At 32.3% G+C, this 19,671-nt stretch overlaps 1 protein-coding gene across 1 annotated transcript in view; it reads left to right on the top strand.

Moving 5' to 3' along the window:
• LOC115885674 overlaps positions 1–19,671 on the top strand; it is a 528,892-nt gene that overhangs the window by 43,446 nt on the left and 465,775 nt on the right. Inside the window, exon 2 of the mRNA XM_030904655.1 lies at positions 18,666–18,838. Within this exon, the coding sequence (XP_030760515.1) occupies positions 18,666–18,838 (173 nt within the window). The remainder of the gene's footprint in view (positions 1–18,665; positions 18,839–19,671) is intronic.

Raw genomic sequence — 19,671 nt, 5'->3', positions numbered from 1 at the left:
TGAGGTACCCGTGAGGTGGGAGGATCTGTCTCCATTCTCTCCATCTCTTTAACTTGGTCTTTCCATAGACCTGATACTGGTGCTGTCCCGAATCTATAATAGAGGATACACCCCTCTTTCTCTATTGCCTCCTTGGATATGAGGTCAATTACACCGCAAGGATTAGTCGGTCCTCTTCTACAGGACCCCGCATGTAAAAGTGAAAAAGACGAGAAAACAATGGATTATACACGAGGTTACACCCTAGTGCCCCAAGGTTCAGACCAGTAGATGCGAGTCTTCTATCTAGCCACGCATCCCTTTGATCTGGTCCCGCCATCATAGGATTTTGTTTTTTTGTGAGGTCTCCTCTTCATCTTGGTGCAATTCAATGGCCACGACACTATAGCCAGGGACAAGACAATGAGATGCTACTTAGACCCAGCCAAACTAGCACCTGATCAGGAGCTTCCCCACGAACGACAAGGTCTCACATCTCCTAGAGGAAGAAGTGTATACCATTATAATTTCAGGGTGATAAACAAATTCATTTTCATTTTCACATTAAATTTCATCTTTTAAAAGATTTTATTTTTACCGCTTTTCTGCTTTTCCTGTAAAATAAATCCTTTACGAAGACTTTAATGCTTGTCAGAAAATAAATCATGATCAGCTGTCACTGCCGAGAATAATTTGATGAAGGATCGGCAACTAAAATAGAGTAAAGTTATAGAGGAGGACTTATAACTATCTTCCGCTTGAGTGACAGTTTGACGAAACATTTTGATTAAACTATACGCAGTAATAAATTAAGTTTAATTGCTTTATTTGGCAACTTTTAATTATAGAATATCATCGCAATCATCATACTGAATAATAGATAAGGACATTTCCTAATTTTAATATAAATTCTGTTTTTCATGCAATCAGTTATTAAATCATAACAGTTATACAGGGTAGTCCAGTTTTTAGTAGCAGAACTTAAATACTCAATAGAGAAATTTAATTTAGGAATGCTTATAGAAGGATAAGGAAATTCTCAGGAAGCACATTCAGAAGAAAAGCATCAATATAGATCCAAAAATGGTTAATTTTAGAAATACAGGGTGTTGATACTTTGAAACAAAATATCAACTCTTTTTTACAATACCGAATCTCCGGATAAATTTAAACCAAATTTGGTATATACAGGGTGAGTCTTAAATAAGTGCAAATAAATTCCCCAGCACAAAATTCCACCACCCTAAAATTTTGACTAAGTTTGATGTTTCATAACTTTTGAATTTGTAATCCGATTTTTATGATTATGGTACTAGCATAGTTTAAGGAAAAGAGTAGTTGCACTCTCGCAAATATTTTCTGCCAGTTTTTGCAATCTGTCGAATATCGGCAGATTGCAAAGCGTTTCAGTTAAATTCCGTCCATCGAGCTGCGAGGTTCGAGCGTTGCGTCCCAGCACAGAGACGGATTGACAAAAAATGAGTGCCTTACTGTGTGCTGCTATTAATTGTAGTAATAATTCAAAAAATTGTTCTTTGAGTTTTTTTAGATTTCCATCGGATATAAATCGGCAAGCTGATAGTAATTATCAATTAACATTTAATTATATTTGGTTATTTTAGAAGCTGAGATATTATGTAATTAATTAAATGTTATTCTTTTTTTTAGCATGTGGGCTGATTTTAAAAATAGTTTTTTAGATATACAGGTTATCTCAAATATGCGCATGAAAATATTTTTTGGTCAGGGGATTTGCCATAAAATTTTCATTCCAATAATAATTTACGAGATAATTTATATAGACTGGTTTTTGAAACAATTTTAGAGTAAATATTTTGTACATCTAAAGTCTCCGCAAATTATTCATATTTTTTAATTGAAAGAATTTTAAAATAACATAAGCTCTTGTAAATTTAGTGGACTGTATTTTTTTGTTTTTTTTTTATTTTATTTATTTTTTATTATAAGTGGTCGTAATACAACAATATTTAAAATATTATAGACAAAATATTGAGTTTATATTTGAGGGAAGAAGAGTGCCACACCTAGCTTTAAACCACCGTAAATATACAGGTTGACCATAGACTTAAAATAAAATATAGACTACACTATTTACATCTCAACGCGGACAAACAACCTTTTTTGTACACATGTTTACTTCTGGGTACAGTCGACCGAGCCTTCCTCATCCAGCCTATGTTGTCACGTCTTTAATATTATCAATATTTTTTTTCTTGTTATACACATATATTGAGATATTAATACTACAGTTTAATAAAGTAGGTTTTAATATTCCATAGATGTATTAAATAGTCCTTATACTACTAAATTATAAGTCGGATACTGTTTAAAAAGGATAAGTTCTTTACAATATGATAACACCGATTAGAGGCGAGGGAGCCTATTCATTCATTTATTACCTTGTAGTACGCGTGGCAAGTGTGCGGTAAAGCTTTGATGCCGCTATGTCCCCGGCTGTATTAACGCATTTTCTTAGTTTGTAGTCCTTAAGTGTTTATTTTATTGACTTTTTCTGTTCAAGAACTATAAAATATGGTTCGCCAGTGCCAAATTTGCAAGAAATTTGACTTAAATAATCCATTTAAGTCTTGAAACGACTTTCGACCGGTAGGCAACTCTCAATTTACCCATTGGGAGTCAGTGGCGTTGTTGTAGAAAGGCGCTTATTTAGATAATATTTTAGTAAAATGTAAAATCTGAATTTTTTCTCTTATATTACATTATTTACTTACTTACATTGTAACAAAATCATAATTATAACCCTGTTAATAATTAATAATGTTTTTATTAAAAATATATTCCGGTTTATTCTAAAATTATCTTCAGAATCTAAAATAACATACAAGAATTTTAATATGATATTACATTATGAGACAATATTTTTTAATATACCGGGTCGTCTCAAAAGTGGTTCACCGCTATAACTTTTTTATTTTTTCAGATAAAAAAACAGATTTGTATGTTAGTAGGTATATGACATAAATTAGGATTTATTGACGTATTCAATTGTTTTTGGTCTCTTTCTGTTTCACCGAAATGATTACATCTTTTGATTTTTAAAGGCACCCTCGGTATATTTCTACTTTATTCGATAGAAAATGATAATAGAATTCTGAATAGAATGACATATCATATGTCAACTTTTGACATTGTCGCTTAAAAACAAATCGTATTATAAATTTCAATCCAGGGTGCCATGGTGTTGTTAAAAACACTAAGTTTTAATCAAGGAGCCTTGGAAAAATAGTTTTGATCGTCTAATGGGTTTCGTGTCTTGTCTAGGCCGATTAAAAGATGTACAAATCATATTTTTAATCATACATATGTCAATTTTTTCAAATGGAACAAGGGTGACTCGTTAGCATATTTGGAAAAAGCATTTTTTTATGAATATATTGATACCACACACTTGGTATTTCGAGTCAAATTGTCGTTATGAACCACGTGTTACAATTACAATTAAACCATATGCGAAAGTGTCAAAAGTTGACATATGATATGTCATTCTATTCAGAGTGTCATTTTCTATCAAATAAAGTAGAAATATACCGAGGGTGCCGTTTAAAAATTAAAAGTTATAGTCATTTCCGGTGAAACAGAAAGTGACCAAAAACAATTGAATGCGTCAATCAATCCTAATTTATGTCATATACTAACATACTAAATCTTGTTTTTTTATTTGAAAATATAAAAAAATTATGGGGTTGAGCCACTTTTGGGACGCACCCGGTATAATAAAGACAGTACCGAGTTAAATAAATGTAGTTTTCATTTTATCCACTTCCTATCACCTTCCTTGCTTTAATGGAACAGATTTATGTTTTCTCTAATTTACATAATAAGACATCACTTAACCAGAAAAAAAATTACAACAATCATATTTTTTTTTCTCTCCCTGTCGCCGATTCTATTATATCTGTGGAATAGATCCTGTTTTGATTAATATTAGGGGTTGTAAATGTTTGACTAAATTAATAATTTATTATTAATTTCAAAAATTACCTAATTTCGATTATAAAATTTCTTCTATAACGTGTATTTTATTATTTTTATCCTTTTTGGACTCTAAATTGTTTTTTCTAAAGTTTTATTTAAAAAACCTGTCCTAAATCTTAATAAAATATAAAAAAGTTTAAATACGATATATTTTTAATTTAATTATAGCTTCATTAAAATAAAAAAATTACCCGGCTATGATACGGAGAGTTCAGGTATACTTGAGAAACGAAAGACAGTGTTGTGTTTCTCGGCAGAGTCGTCAGGGAACGACCGTTACGACAGAGACAACCTATCTATCGCTCGTGTCGCACTCGTTATAACTTAAAACAATAACACAACAATAACAAGACAGTGCCTGACCGCATGTTCCAGCTATTTATGAATGAGATGCTCAGTCTATATTTTATTTTAAGTCTATGAGGTTGACCCATTAGTGCGAGGAAGTCCAATATCGTCGTCATCGAAGATATGAAAAAAGTTTTATTCATATATGTTTCAAGGTTTAAAAAGGGGCGTATCCTAAAATATTTTGTTATATACAGGGTGTCACAAAAAAAGTTATGGTAAAGTTAGTTTTATTTTTTTTTTAATTATTTTACATCATCCTATATACATTATTCTATATAGGGTATTTTTTAAGGCGTCACCAAAATCGGAATATTTAAAATGGTATATCTCAGTTTTTTAAATGCAACATTCTGTATATTATTTTTCTGTTAGATGCAGAATTAAAAGATGAACATTTTTTTATTAAAAGGGTTTCTAAATTTTTAACGGTATCGCAGATATTCGCAGTATGATATTACATATGGCTCTTTCAACAGTAAATTTTTATCAAAGCCACCTAATATGATCTTTGTCTGATATTTTATCGTTGAAAATGTAATGAAAATACCATATGTAATGAAATACAGAAAATATCTGCAAAACGGTTAAAAATTAAAGAACACTTTAAATAAATAAAATGTTCACCTTTTAATTTTACATCTGAAAGAAATAATATACAAGGTGTTGCATTTAAAAAAAATGAGATACAAAATTTTAAATATTACGATTTTGGTGACGCTATAAAAAATATTCTGTGTACGATAAAGTAAATTTTTCTACACGAATTTATTCTGGTATCCTTCATGTTTAAGAAAACATAGCTAAGTATTAATAAAGTTATATTCACTCTAATTTTTTACCACTTTTTGTATATAATGTTTTTAACCAAAGTTTAAGTAAATAAGAAATAGAATGGCAACACCGCAGTGTGCTTTAAATAAAGACATAGTACACTCTCTTTATTTAAATGCAGCTTTATGCAGAATTATGTAATTATGCAGAATATGTTATGCAGAATTTTATGCCGAATCCAGTTATCTACAGAAAATTAAACTAGTTTTAAATTAAAAAAAAGTTGTAGAAAATCTCTGAAATAGATAATAATATAAAAATATGTCATTATATATTTTTCCGCATTTCTTCCCATCAGAAGATTTTCAGATACAGAAGAATTGTTACCTACATGAAATGTGAAAATATTCTGTTTACAAGCAAGTTTTTACTCGATGATTAATTTATTTTATTTTATTTTATTGTGAACTCATATTTTCCTAAATACATATCTGTAAAACGACTATACTTTGCCTAGTTACGACTATACTTTTCCTAGTTAATAGACCACCACTATACAGCTACGTCAGTGGTGACGAGAGGCGAGAACAAGGTCATATAAAGTGGCAGAAAAAGAACAAAGGATTTGACAAGGAGTAAAGCTACTAGTTTCCTTATACTATGGTACTAGTTTTTAGGTAAATTTATTGGCATTCTTTGTTATTATTTTAATGGCTAATATATTTCGGCTAGGTGGGTTTATACCGGGGTAAATCAAGACTTCGTTTTTTGCAATAAATTCAAAACACCCTTTGGATAAAAAAAAACACTTTCCTGTAATCTTAGATGCATTCCTAACATTTAATTTTTTGAATTATCCTATAGTCTCTAAAAGAATAGCTACACATTTTCAAATAAAGTACTGATATTTTTACAATCTTTAATTTGTTGAAAATGGAGATCTCAATGCCCATCGTTATATTGAGGATGTCCTCCAATAAAATGTCGTTCCATTTGCTCCTTTCATTGGAAATCAATTTATACTGATACATGATAATGCCAGGCCCCGTTGCGCGGGACCTGGCTAGTTAGAAGTACGACGATGGATGAGTACCTGGATGAGGTTGGATTACAAAGATTGGAATATTTGATTGGATTGACGTCAGGACTCAGCTAAATCCAATCGAATATTTGTGCGATGAACTTAAACGTTGTCGTCCTATTCCACCACAAACTTTACATGAGCTATGGCTAGCATTAACGAAGAAATCTTCGTTAATGCAAGCCTTAGCTTTTGTAAAGGGTCTTTTTGATTTACTCTATTTTCTTGATATTCATCAAGCTATATTCATCAAGCTATATACATCAAACATTTTTTTAAATGGGATACCATATTATATATTATTTTTTATTCTATTTGCCCTTATGAGCTTTCCAAAAATAAACCATACTCTACAGGGTGCTACAAATTCGAGGTACGAGCATTGGGATCTCGGAAACCTTTATAACCCACAAAATTCTAAAAGTTACTGGTATGTGGAAGTATGATTTGGTTTGGTTTGGTTTGGTTTGGTTGGATTTTTGAAATTAAATAAGACAATAGAAAATTTCATTAATGACTTATATTTAATTAACAATTATAAACAATCAATGTAATTGGCTGTGACAGTCTCAATTATATGAGATTAGATATGCAACTGGAATACTTAAGTGTTTCTGCTTCGGTTGGTTGCGAGAAAGGCCTCACCCTCTTCGCTGCACTCGTCCGCTGGTGGGTAGCGTGATTGTCCGGCTAACGTTGGAGAGCTTGTGAGACTCCACCAGTCTCAGTGCATGAGCTACTTATGGGGAGGGTCAATTGTCGTATCTTCCTAGAAGATAACAAACAGCAGTATTCTACTCAACACAATTGATAAGTACCCAGTTTTGTGGTGGTATTCTAAATTACTAATTGAACTGTCTGTTGGTTGCCAATGAAGGTACAATAAAAATAACTTATGATTAAACAACATATTAGTGATTCAAATACACAATAATCAATATCTAAATCCAACTACTATATATTATAATAAAAATTATAATTAAAATTTAAAAAAAAAATAGGCAATGACAGTTTAAATTAAGTTATAATTGAAAAGATTGTCCAAATTATTTAAAGAATATAAAGAATATAAATATAGAATTATAAAAAAAAATATAAAAGAAAAATATTTTGCTGTCTCTCTCTAGAAAATTCCAGACCACCACAATCACTTCGGTACGACTTGAAAAAAAATATATATTGTTACAGTAAATTAGTTGATTTAATTTGTAGACACGTGTAAAAAGAATAAAAAAATATGTAAAATAAAAAAACTAGAAATATATGAAAATTTAATTTAGAACAAAAGTTAATACTAAAATGCGACATTAAAAGATAAATTAAAAAAACTAAATAGAAAGATAAAGGTAAATAGAAAGATAGGATAAGATACGAAAAACGATAAATGCGGCAATTCGACAGATAAAAACTAAAAGAAAAGATATGTCACTCCAGGAACTAAGATAATGCATCCGCCAAATAAGATAAAGATAAGGTAAGGTAAATTTGGCAGATACGAGGTAAAGATACGTTCCCTAGAGTGACCCAAAAACAACAAAAAACAAAAATCTATCTGTCGAATGGCCTGCCAATAGACACCACCACTGGGTCCAGATAAAACAAGAGTTGCCTTCTGGCAAGCAAGGATTCGTTAAAGGTGACATAAGTCGTATAATATAAATATTATAAAAAATCCTTACTTACCAGAGTCCGTCCTGGTTCGTCTCTGAGAGTACTCCTGCAGTGATTGATTCTATTCATGGCCCCTGAGATTGCTAAATCGAACACCTCTGCGGGTTCCTGTTCGACAGCTTGCGTCTCAGTACATAAATAAGAAAGATAAAAATAATTAGTACTAAATAAAAGTTAAAGGTATTAGAAAATTTTTTACAAAACTACCATACACGTGCTACTAAGATAAGAAGATAAAGAAATGATTATAAAAAAATGAACTGTGAGATAAAAAGATAAAATAGAAAAAGGAATTTAAAGTTACAAGCTAATTAAATAGTTAAATCAAATAATTAAATCATATTAGATAGTAAGAAATGTTTAAAAAAATAAAACTAATAAATAATTTCCAAGTCGTACCTCGTGCCGGTGTCTGGAAAAAAAAACTAGGTGTTAAGCAAAGAAGATCGAGATGAGAGAGAGTGATTTTCGGCAAAACAAGTCCCTTTATAGAATTCTCCCATTCATTTAGACATGCGTTAAGTACCAAATGTCAATATAAAAAATTTGTGTAACAATTGCATCTTAATTATTTAACACTAAACAAAATATTAATAATAAACCTTCGTTTTCATTAAAAATAAACTAATTATTATCGGAAACCCATAGGCAACCAGAAAATATATAAAATATTTAATCAATTTAAACTAACAACCATCGCTAGTGATGTGTACCACTATCGAAGTTCCGCAAAAAATCGATAATATATAAAAAAACGTATAAACGATATAAAAGGAAAAATGTAACGAAAATATTTTCGTTACACCTTAATAGATACGAAAATGGTTAAATTGGGGTAAAATTGCACCTTAGGATGGTCACCAAGATGCCACCAAAAAAGTTTTAAAAATTTCAAGGATTGCTGAGATTTTTGGAAAAGCCGGATTTTTTGAAAATAAATTTTATTTTTTCCTGCCGTTACTTTTTAGAAAATCGAAATACTAATTGCACATTCTCTAGCCACTTTATTAAGGCTATCTTATAGTATTTTTAGATTTTCCAATTAGCTGACAATTTGTGAGATACAGAGGCAAACTTAATTTTTTTTAAACGAACCTGCATTTTTTATTACAGGTTTTGAAAGAACTTGGCCTCCTGAGTACAATGATATGCCACACTTTATACATTTTTTGTTTTGATCTGATTATATTCATCGCAACAATATTGATCAGCGCTAATTAACATGGAATAAGGAAAATCGAGCCAATTGAAAGATTCAGATAAAAATAATATCCAAGTCAGCAATTTAAAGATATTATTTTTAATTTTTGAAATTGAAATCTCAGTGTACGATCTAATAATATGCTTCATATTAATAGTAGGTATTATAAATAAATCTTCTTCTTCTTCCTACTCTATATTAGGCAGATTGCCTGTTCATTCTTCACATCATGCCTACAGTTTTAATCGATGGTGAGGTTATTACACCATCTTTTTCTTGGCCTTCCGGTGCTTCTTCTTCCCAGTGGTGATTTGTCTCGAGCTGTTCTCGATTACTATTCTTCCCTCGTCTATTCGGCTTATATGTTCATTCCATTCGCGTCTTCTGCTCAATACCCATTCGTTAATGCTATCCACCTTGCAGGTTTACCTTATGTTGTCGCTTCGTTCTCTATCTAGCAGCGTTCTATCTGTGATTTTGTGGAAGATTTTCACCTGGCCTGTTTCCAAGAATCTTTTTGTTTTGGCTGTATCCGGTCTGGTTTCTGCTGTGTAGGTCATTATGTGTCTTGATCTCGACACCCACCTATTTATTTTACCATATGGTGTCGTTCAGACATCCAGCCACTCCCATTGCTTTTGTTGTTTGTTGTCTTACCTCTGTTTCCATATCGCCATAACTGGATCTGGTGCCTTTACAACTGCTTGACTATCTTTGAAGATGGTAACAGATCCTATATTAACGAAATTTTCTTCTTAAAAAATATTTTTATTAAATAAAAAAGTCCTGCCACTTAAAACTGTATCACTTTTTTTATTTTAAATAATATACCTCTAGAAATACATTTAAAGAGTACACTCAAGAGACCTTTAAGTATCGAGTATAATTGCAGTACCTGTCTTATTATGTTAGGAAAAGGTATTAGGCAAATTCCCCGAAGAAATTTGGCAACACTCTGGGATATATAATCCTGATCCTCAATGGAAAAAAGAAAGGATAAAAGTGAAATACGGCGGGTGGAAATAAAGGCGGCGAAATTTCTAAATCTTCGAGAAATTTATGCAAATAGCCGAAACATAAATTCCTAAGAATATAAAAAGACCAATCATCGTCTAAAGAGGGACGTGTAAAAAGATAAAGTAGGATTTTATGGAAAACCTTTTTTGACATATTTTTATTTAATATTTCAGTGGGGTTTCCAGATATAAAGCGAAAATTACATTTTATTTCATCCGAATATCCCGGGAATATTCCCGATAATACATTCGAAAAGACGTTTTGTATTAAGTGAATGGTGAAATTAAGTTTTGAATTAATTTTGATGCCGCTTCCGCACGGAACAGTAGCGGTGCGAATATTTTAAATTAATTTTAACGAAATTTTGGAACGAAAGGCGGGAGCAATTCTTCCAAGTTCTAATTGAAATGCGAAATATGCAATAAAAAGTTACTGTTTTGGAGAGATACAATAACTTTAGTATGTACTTCATATTTGCTGGTAAATAGTATGTGGAAAAATTCATATTTATGTAAATTATATTTCAGTTTGTAAGAAGGAAACAATTCCACTTATTCTATACAAATATCACTTTGTATAATTTTAATAAATTCATTAATTATAAAATAATTTTAAGATAATAAAAAAATCGAATTCATTGATCTGCTATTTTATATACGGGTGATTCACGGCCATGGCACGTTAGGCGTTTATGGAGAACCGGTGATAGGATTTTTTTGAAACTTTGGATTTTTGCATAAAGGTACCTGCTCCATCTCATCAACTTCATACTAAAAGTGGTAGCGTCTTTGTTATTTTAAATAGAACACCCGGTATATTATTATATTTTTCTAAACTACTTCCATATCTCAATATTTTTCTGTTATGCTAACCTATTCAAATCTCTAATAGTTTTAGAGATAAAAAATAAAATATGTGTAAAATTAACAAAAACATGATCTGAATAAGCATTGGTTAAATCATAAATTGGGCATATTGAAAGTTAAAATTTGGTTTATAGGTTAAGTGAAGTCGACATATTCGATCTGTCTAAATCAACTGATTGGATATCAATCAGGGAGATCAGAAAAAAAAATATTTCCGATTGTTATAAAATCGTTCAAATTATCGTTAATTTAAATTCAAGCCTATGTATATTATTGTCAAGACTTATTATTAATAAAGCGTCATTATTTAAAAAATCGAAATCCGAATAAAATTGCTTTTCAACTATACACTATGTTCTTATACCTAAACCTTCTCGTTTCTTCAGTAAAGCTGTAAGATTATAATTCTATTATAGTTGTTTCACTTAAAAAATCGTTACCATAACAAATATTTAAACTTTATAATTATTTATCAATTATTAAGCTTTAAGCTTCATTCAGAACCTCGCAATTAGTGGAATAAATTAGTAGTTTCACTGTTTCAATTAGACTTTATACTTTTTAGTTTACGATGATTCACAATGTCTAAAACACACAATAAAAATTAATAAAATGTCCTAGCAACAGCTTGTGGTAGTCTGTTGTATTCATAGAGAAAGCATAATATTTAGCTTATAAAACAATAAACTTTTGAAATCTAAACAACTAATTCCACTAATTGCTAGGTTCTGAATGAAGCTTTATTCAGAATCTCGCAATTAGTGGAATAAATTAGTGATTTCAATTAGCGTAGAAGTTTGTGTAAAACTTGGAAAATAAGTTTGTTATAATAATGCTTTTATTTATTCACTATTCTAATAAAGAATATGCATTTCTTCGAAAACTCTCTATTTATTTATCTAGTAATGCTAAAACACTCTATATGAAAGTCGATTACAGAAAATAGTACGATTCATTGGCAAGCGATGTAAATAGTTCGGAGTACCCATCAAATTTCTTACAGTGTGTAAAAGCCTCCATAACAGCAACAAATCAAGAGTGTCATATCATGGATCACTGAGCGATCCCTTCCTAACAAACACAGGCGTTAGGCAGGGATGTGTCTTGGCGCCTCTCCTATTCAATATATTCATGGCAGCGCTCTCCATTATAGTAGACAGCAAACTGCAGGAGAGAGGTTTGGGCATTAGATACAGATACGACGGCGGTCTGTTCAACATAAAAAGACTCAGGGCAAAAACACGTACAAAATTCATCACAGAACTTCAATACGCTGATGACTGTGCTCTAGTTGCTAATACGTTACAGCAATTGCAAGAAATGTTGAACACATATACATGGGCATACGAGGCCTTGGGACTTAAGCTGAATATCGATAAAACTAAAATCATGTGCACTCCCCCGGAAGATCACAACAATGCTATAAAAATCGGAGACGAACTATTGGAATATGTAGCAATACAAAATTCAATTACCTCGGCAGTTTGATTTCGGAAAGGGCCAATATCGACTCTGAAATTCAGCACAGGATTAGCAGCGCCTCAAGAGCATTCTGGAAATTAAAAGACAGGGTTTTCTACAATCATGACTTGAGCACAAAAACGAAACTTGCGGTGTACCGAGCGATAATAATTCCCACTATGTTATATGGAAGCGAAACTTGGGTGCCGTACCGCCGACGCATAAACGCATTAAACAAGTTGCAACAGAGACATCTTAGACAACTCTTAAGAATAAAATGGTTCCATCACGTCTCAAACGTATCGATCCTTGAAAAAGCTAACTGCAAGAGTATTGAAGTCATGATTACAAAGTCCCGCTTAAGATGGGCTGGTCACGTATGCAGAATGCAAGAAAACCGCATACCAAAATCTCTGCTTTACGGTGAGCTTGTAGACGGTAAGAGGAGGCCAGGTGGACAACTCAAAAGGTTCAAGGATATTTTCCACGAAAACTTAAAGGGAATTAACAAGCAGAATGAGTGGGAAGAGGCAGCTCACAATAGAACGGAATGGAGAAAAATTGTAAAGTCAGTTAAGAGCGACAACCAAAAAGTAAAGAGGCAACAAAGCGATGAGATTTTTGAATGTCTGGAGTGCGGTAGACAGATAACATCACGTATCGGGCTTTTCAGTCACAGAAAAGCTCATGAAAGAAAACGCCTTGCGTGACCATCTTCTGATGCGTGTCAAATACTCGTCAGCGAGTAATGGCGGTATGGTATAGTATGGTAAATATTTGTGATCAGGTAAAATTGTGATGTAAGAGGAGGCTTAGCTTGCCGACGGCAGGTCAGTAGTAGACAGACCGGCCGGCTGTGTAATGTTGTGTTTTGTCACAGAGCTGGCATTTGGGGGTTGCGAGTCTTTTGACTATAAACGTTGCATGTACTATAAGGCAACGGGTCGTTTGACCATGAGAAGAAAACCTCTTGTGACGTCTTGCCTTCGAGGTTGGTCTTGAGAGTTTGCGGTCTCCCTTGTCTTCTCAATTGACACGATGTGGCGTTGGGGTAGTGAGGTACCCCAATTAGCCTATTCGATTGGGATACGAATCTGTTTAGCGGCAGATTTGCATCCGGGGGAAGCCGCTATACTATTTCAGGTGTCACTAGCTAGTTCTTGAAGATTATTAACCAATAGATCCGAATAATATTTGAATTAGATGAAATATATAGAATGGGATATATTAAATAGAATGTCAGTGATGTCAGTGGCTAGGGGGTGGAGTACCTCCGGGTGAATCTTACTATTTAACTATCAATTTTATCCAGATCAGTAAATGTTTCTTTTGATATTTTCATGTACAATGAGAGAACGCTTGCCAATGACCAACTAAATGGATATTTGAGGTGAATTTGCATTGTGAGGCCCAGTTGAGTAAGCCCCAAAAATAGCGATTTTACATTTGTTTCTTTAATTTCAATGTAAGCATTCAGAACCGCAACATTAGTGGTAGACATTTTTAATTAGTAGAAAAAGTTATCAAACTTTTAACTTTTCCACTAATTATACTTCAAAATGTGCGAGAAATATCATTTTGGCTTTTGATTATCTTCCGTCAAGAGAAATTGTGGTTAGAAATCAAAAGTTGATTGTTTTATAAGCTAAATATTATGCTTTCTCTATGAATACAACAGACTACCGCAAGCTGTTCCTAGGATATTTTATTAATTTTGATTGTGTGTTTCAGACATTGTGAATCATCGTAAACTAAAAAGTATAAAGTCTAATTGAAACTCAGTGGCGGATTAAGGGGGGGGGCGGAAGGGGCGATCCGCCCCGGGCCCCGTCTTTTAGGGGGCCTCCGAATCTTAATAAGTAATTTTTTATTCAACTGGCAAACAAGGCCAATATGTGTTCAGTAGTTATAAAGCAGTTTGTAGGTGGAGTATGCAAACCATACGTATACGCTAACATTAGGCTTTCTCTATGGATACAACTGACTAACGCAAGCTGTTGCTAGGATATTTTATTAATTTTAATTGTGTTTTTTAGACATTGTGAACGATCGTAAACTAAAAAATATAAAGTGTAATTGAAACCACTAATATATTCCACTAATTGCGAGGTTCTGAGAGTTTACGTTCTAAATTTCTAAAATTGTTATGGTAATGAAATTCTTGAAATGAAACTATAATAATAGAATTATAATTTTTGAATTGATCTACTTAAAAAACTGGAAGGTTTAAATATAGGAACATGATATATCGTTGAAAATCAATTTAATTAGATTTTTTAAATAATATGCATATATCATGTTTTTGTCAATTTTTCACATGTTTAAATTTTTTATCTCAAAAACTATTAGAGATAGGTATAATAGGTTAGTAGAAAATTAAGAGATATGAAAGTACTTTCCATGCAACGGGTGTTCCATTTAAAATAAGAAAGATGCTACTACTTTTCGAATTATGCGGCGAATTATTAACTAAACCAAACACTGTAATGCTGAAAATATTTTAGAAGAATGGAGCAGATAACTTGAATTTGAAAATTTATATAGGTTCTCCATAAACGTCTAACGTGCCATCGGCATCGCCGTGAATCATCCTATATTCATTTATATGACATTAATATACTAAGACACACGCAGACTAACACGCGCATACTAACACGCAGATTTAAGACCCATACTAAATACTATACGATGATGCGCTTTTTGGATGCGGTTTGTCAATGCATCGATTTGGTGCTCCATTGCGATGGGTTTTGCGGCGGTCTGTCAACCATGGATGAATTTCCAGACAAACAAACGAATTGCATCGACGAACCACATCATACTCACTATAAATGCATGAACGAATCAAATCGAAGAATCGGCGCATAGTCTTCCTAGTCAGATGCTAGGGGGAATCCCCTCTAGCACTTTAGCTGAACTAGAAGCATATCGGTGTCTTGTATCTGGCTGTAGTGTCGTGGCCAGGGAATTGCACCAAGGCGTATCTATCAAGACTATCCTGTCCGTCATACCAGGCACCCTCTACTGTCTGTCGTCATGTCTCACAGATAGAAGGTGTGGGGGAGTATTGGCTTAAACGCCCGGAGCTAGAGGAGAGAATATCACCAAAAATTGAAATCCTACAATAACAGGACCAGGTCAAAAGGATACTTCGCTGGATAGAAGACTAGTCTATACTCATTGTATGTTACACTCGGCATTACGAAGTTACCTCTTACTTCTACATGCCGAGCTCTGTAGAGGTAGGCCAAATAAACTTAGCGACTCGTAGGAACACTATGAGATCAAGTATAATAAACAACACAGGTAAAGCTGTTGGGAAATCCCATAGCAACACTGGAAACTTTATCCATAGAAGTTCCAAGTGACCAACCCCAAAGGGAACTACAGGAGAGGCGGCTGATATTTGCGGAAGACCAGCGTCCACACACAAGCTACGACGCTAGCAAGGGTCGGGAGCCTACCACTAGCGACAATAGAGACAACCCAACTGGGTCAACCAGGTGGGCTAGACGATCCGCTGAACGAATGTAATAAACAATGTAATCTAAAGATAAGAAAAAAGACACAACAGACCTGTAAAAGTCTATTTTAGTCGTACTTTTCCAGCTATTTTCTCTCCATTAAATTAATCATTGTTTTACCCTCAAAAAAGAAAGACCTTTGAAAGTTACAAACCAATTTGTTTTATATTTCAATTTTTTATACATTTTTTGTTTTCATATATGCCTGTTCTGTGATTATAGGCATTTATGCATAATTTTGTTGTAAAATGTCAATATTTATATGGAACAAACTCATTCACCTATTATTTTGTGTAATGCGACGTCAAATCTATTCGTCATAAATGATAAATGGATTTTTACTGCCTGCTTATCGAAATAATAAAAACAATAAATCAAATGAAAAAAGTGTGTTATATTGACATTTAACTATCGGTTAGGGCAAATAAAATGGAAAAACTATATTTCTAAAACTTTCGGTTGAATATAATTTCTAGCAAACAGAACTTTTTTCCAGAACTCTTCCAGAACTTTTTCCAACCCTCAACTGTAAGAACTTTTTTTTAATAAACTAAGTATACTTAAAATGTTATGTTTTTTCTATTGGTAATAATGTCGCGACCCCGTTTTAGAGGGTTGCGGCTAGGGACGTTTTAGGTATCGAAGATCATTAAAACAATCAATATATATAAAAACAAAATATAAATTTATTAAAGAATTAAATACATTAATTAGGTAGGAGAAATGTCAAGTAGAATACCTTTTGACCAATAAAATGTACTAAGAGAAAATATATAAAAAATTATAAACTTACTTTACTGTCATTATAATACTTGGAGAAATCCGCTCAACTGAACCGCGTGACTTCTTCATTCATTCTCCCCGAGGGAGTCCGACTCCTTTCTCATTAATTTTTTTAATAATTCTACATATTGATATTTACACCAATAAGAATTAAACAAAGTTCACCTTCAGATCTTAGTCTGACGTCAACTTGTTCTAGTTTAATTGTTATTGTGCAAATGCTATGTTTATAAAAATATATTTTATTTAATATATTGGGTGATTTATTTTAATGATAAATCTAAAATTCTTGCGCTTGACAATAATAATACTTATCTTCTTTTATAGCAAAGTGCTGCTATTCCGAAAGGATTTGAAAACAAAAATAGACAATGTCTATCTTATATTTCGTAAATTTAATATGGAGTCGTATATTGGATATACTGAACGACCCAACAGAGTACATGGTTTGAAATCCAAATTATCTATAGAAGATCTCATTGAAAAAAGCTAAATATTTTATACTTTACAGATAGATCGTAGTGGTTGTTTAAATATACTGTGTATATATACCGTGTGGTGCATCGGAACACGGGATATAGGAAATTCCATGTAAATTTTGAAAAGGTCAAATATTATCTCCCCAGATGATTTTTTGCAAAAATTGTATTAGACTTTTTTGAAGAGGCGTTAAAATTGTACTTTCGTCTATAATTTCATTTTATTTGGAATAGGCATCTAAAAGTTATTTACAAAAATCTACTTTCAAATTACTAAAAATTTACAACACGGTCCAGAGAAAGCTACAATTAAAATACCAGCAAAAATATGATTTTGTCATTGTCAAATTCGATGTTACATTTTTTTTTTGTTTGCAAGAATTCATGTGGTTTTGGAAGGGTGGTTAATTTTTTTCTAAATTGAAATGATCATCTACAAAAGAATTAGCTGAACTGAGAATAGTATTCGCGGTGTATGACTTGTTTGCTGTTCATTACTCGATCAATCGCAGGCCTCGATAATACCACATACATCCACAATAATTCAACCCCGTATTTAACAAATAAAAGAAATATTGGTCGCTTTACCACTTGCAGATCTCGATGATAACTGTTCCACAGTAATTTATCAAATAAAAGAAATATTTGTAACTAAAGAAATTTTATTGAACTATACTAATTAATAAAATATGTAGATAGTCCTCCATTCACAGCTAACCAATACTCCAAATGATTGTAAAATTCACGTCTCACAATACAAAGCTGTTGGGGGATTCTTTACTGCACAAGGGAAGAATCTTTAGCATTCCACAGAGATGTCGTTTTCAGTTTATTTATATATTAAATAGTATATTCTTCCACATAAAGAATATGCAAGTCATGGTTTTCTTCCTATTCAATTATTTTTGTCTTTACACTTACATGTGGTTAATACCATGCCTTTAGTTTCAAAACCATATTCTTTAAACTATTCACTTATACGGTATAGGCTTTCCGGTGACTGAGCTACGAAATTACCTATCATAGCGAGAATATTATTTCCAGCAAAATGCCGTTTAACCATCGTAAGTTTTTCATAAGTTGCGCAAATCATAATTATTTTATACAAAATTACTCTATTTGGTCCTTCAAACAAAATGTGACATCGATTTTGACAATGACAAAATCACAATTTTGCTGGTATTTGCTGGTATTATAAATTTTACTAATTTGAAGGTAGATTTTTGCAAATAACTTTTAAATGACTATTCCAAGTGAAATGAAATTCTAGACAAAAGTACAACTTTAACGCCTCTTCGAAAAAAGTCTAATAGAACTTTTGCAACAATTATTAATTATCAATTATTTTGCAATAATTTATTAATTACTATAACGAGTGAATAAAATCTCGTATAAAGAAGAATGGTTAACATAAATTATACAGAAAAAAATATATCAATAATGTTAATATAAAATTTGTTTCAGGATTTTGAGGGTTTTCTTAACCGCTGTTACCCTGACTGTCATTTCGTCTGTTGCACAACTGTGCAAGAAGAACGAGTTTCAATGTTATAATGGAAAATGTGTGGGACTATACAAGTTTTGTGATGGCGTGGTTGACTGCGAGGATTCCAGTGACGAAAGTTCTGACTGCTCCCGTAAGTAAATACATATTGCATCCACTTATATTTTGTTTTACAAAATGTTAGATCATCTTATATCTATTGCTTTGACTTTTGTATTTCAAATCAGGCCTCTTTGGGTTCAATGGACGCCTTTTTTAAATTATATCTATAAGCTTCGAGCATTCAAGTTGATTTTAAAAATTTTGACAGCAGCGCTCGATATGGCAGAAATCAGAACTTTCCGGCTCTGTATTTTACAGAGCTGATGGTTACCGTTTATGTTCATGGCATTGAAATAATATTAACACCGTGGCTTTGTCATAATATATTTAAGTATTTTAGTTTTTACTAGTGCAGTTATTGAAACTATAAAATTCCTAGGTACGAAGTTTGTGTAATGTAACGTAATGTTTCGGATAGTAAAAGTTATTTATTGACCACCAAATGAGTAAAATAATAATAACCAACTATTTTAGTCATTTTGGATCGCTTTGTATATTACACTAGCTAAATTCAACTTTTAAATTTGTTCATCTGCCACAATTAAACATTCAGCTTCGTCAAATATTTAAATGACTCCTAAAGGTCTCCCATGACAGGTATCCTCGCTTTAATAGTGAATATCTGCGAAAAGGAAAACCCTGTCGGAAATTTAGAATGTGAAGGGGAGAACTCGCTAATGGGACCATAGATGCTTTAATCCAAAAACATATTCGCCATTTGACAGAATTGATTTAATATTTAAGTTAGGGGAGTTGAGATTTGAAACAATAGTAAATATTTTGAATGGCAAAATAATATCAAACATTTGGTAAAAAGGGTGAGGATTGTGTTTAAAATTCGGAAAAAACAATACTCAATAAAAT

This window comes from Sitophilus oryzae, unplaced genomic scaffold (assembly GCF_002938485.1).
Source record: "Sitophilus oryzae breed Bouriz unplaced genomic scaffold, Soryzae_2.0 scaffold_41_pilon_pilon, whole genome shotgun sequence".
NCBI lineage: Eukaryota > Metazoa > Arthropoda > Insecta > Coleoptera > Curculionidae > Sitophilus > Sitophilus oryzae.
The sequence above is the reverse complement of the archived record's forward strand: the minus strand, read 5'-3'. Positions and strand labels throughout refer to the sequence as shown.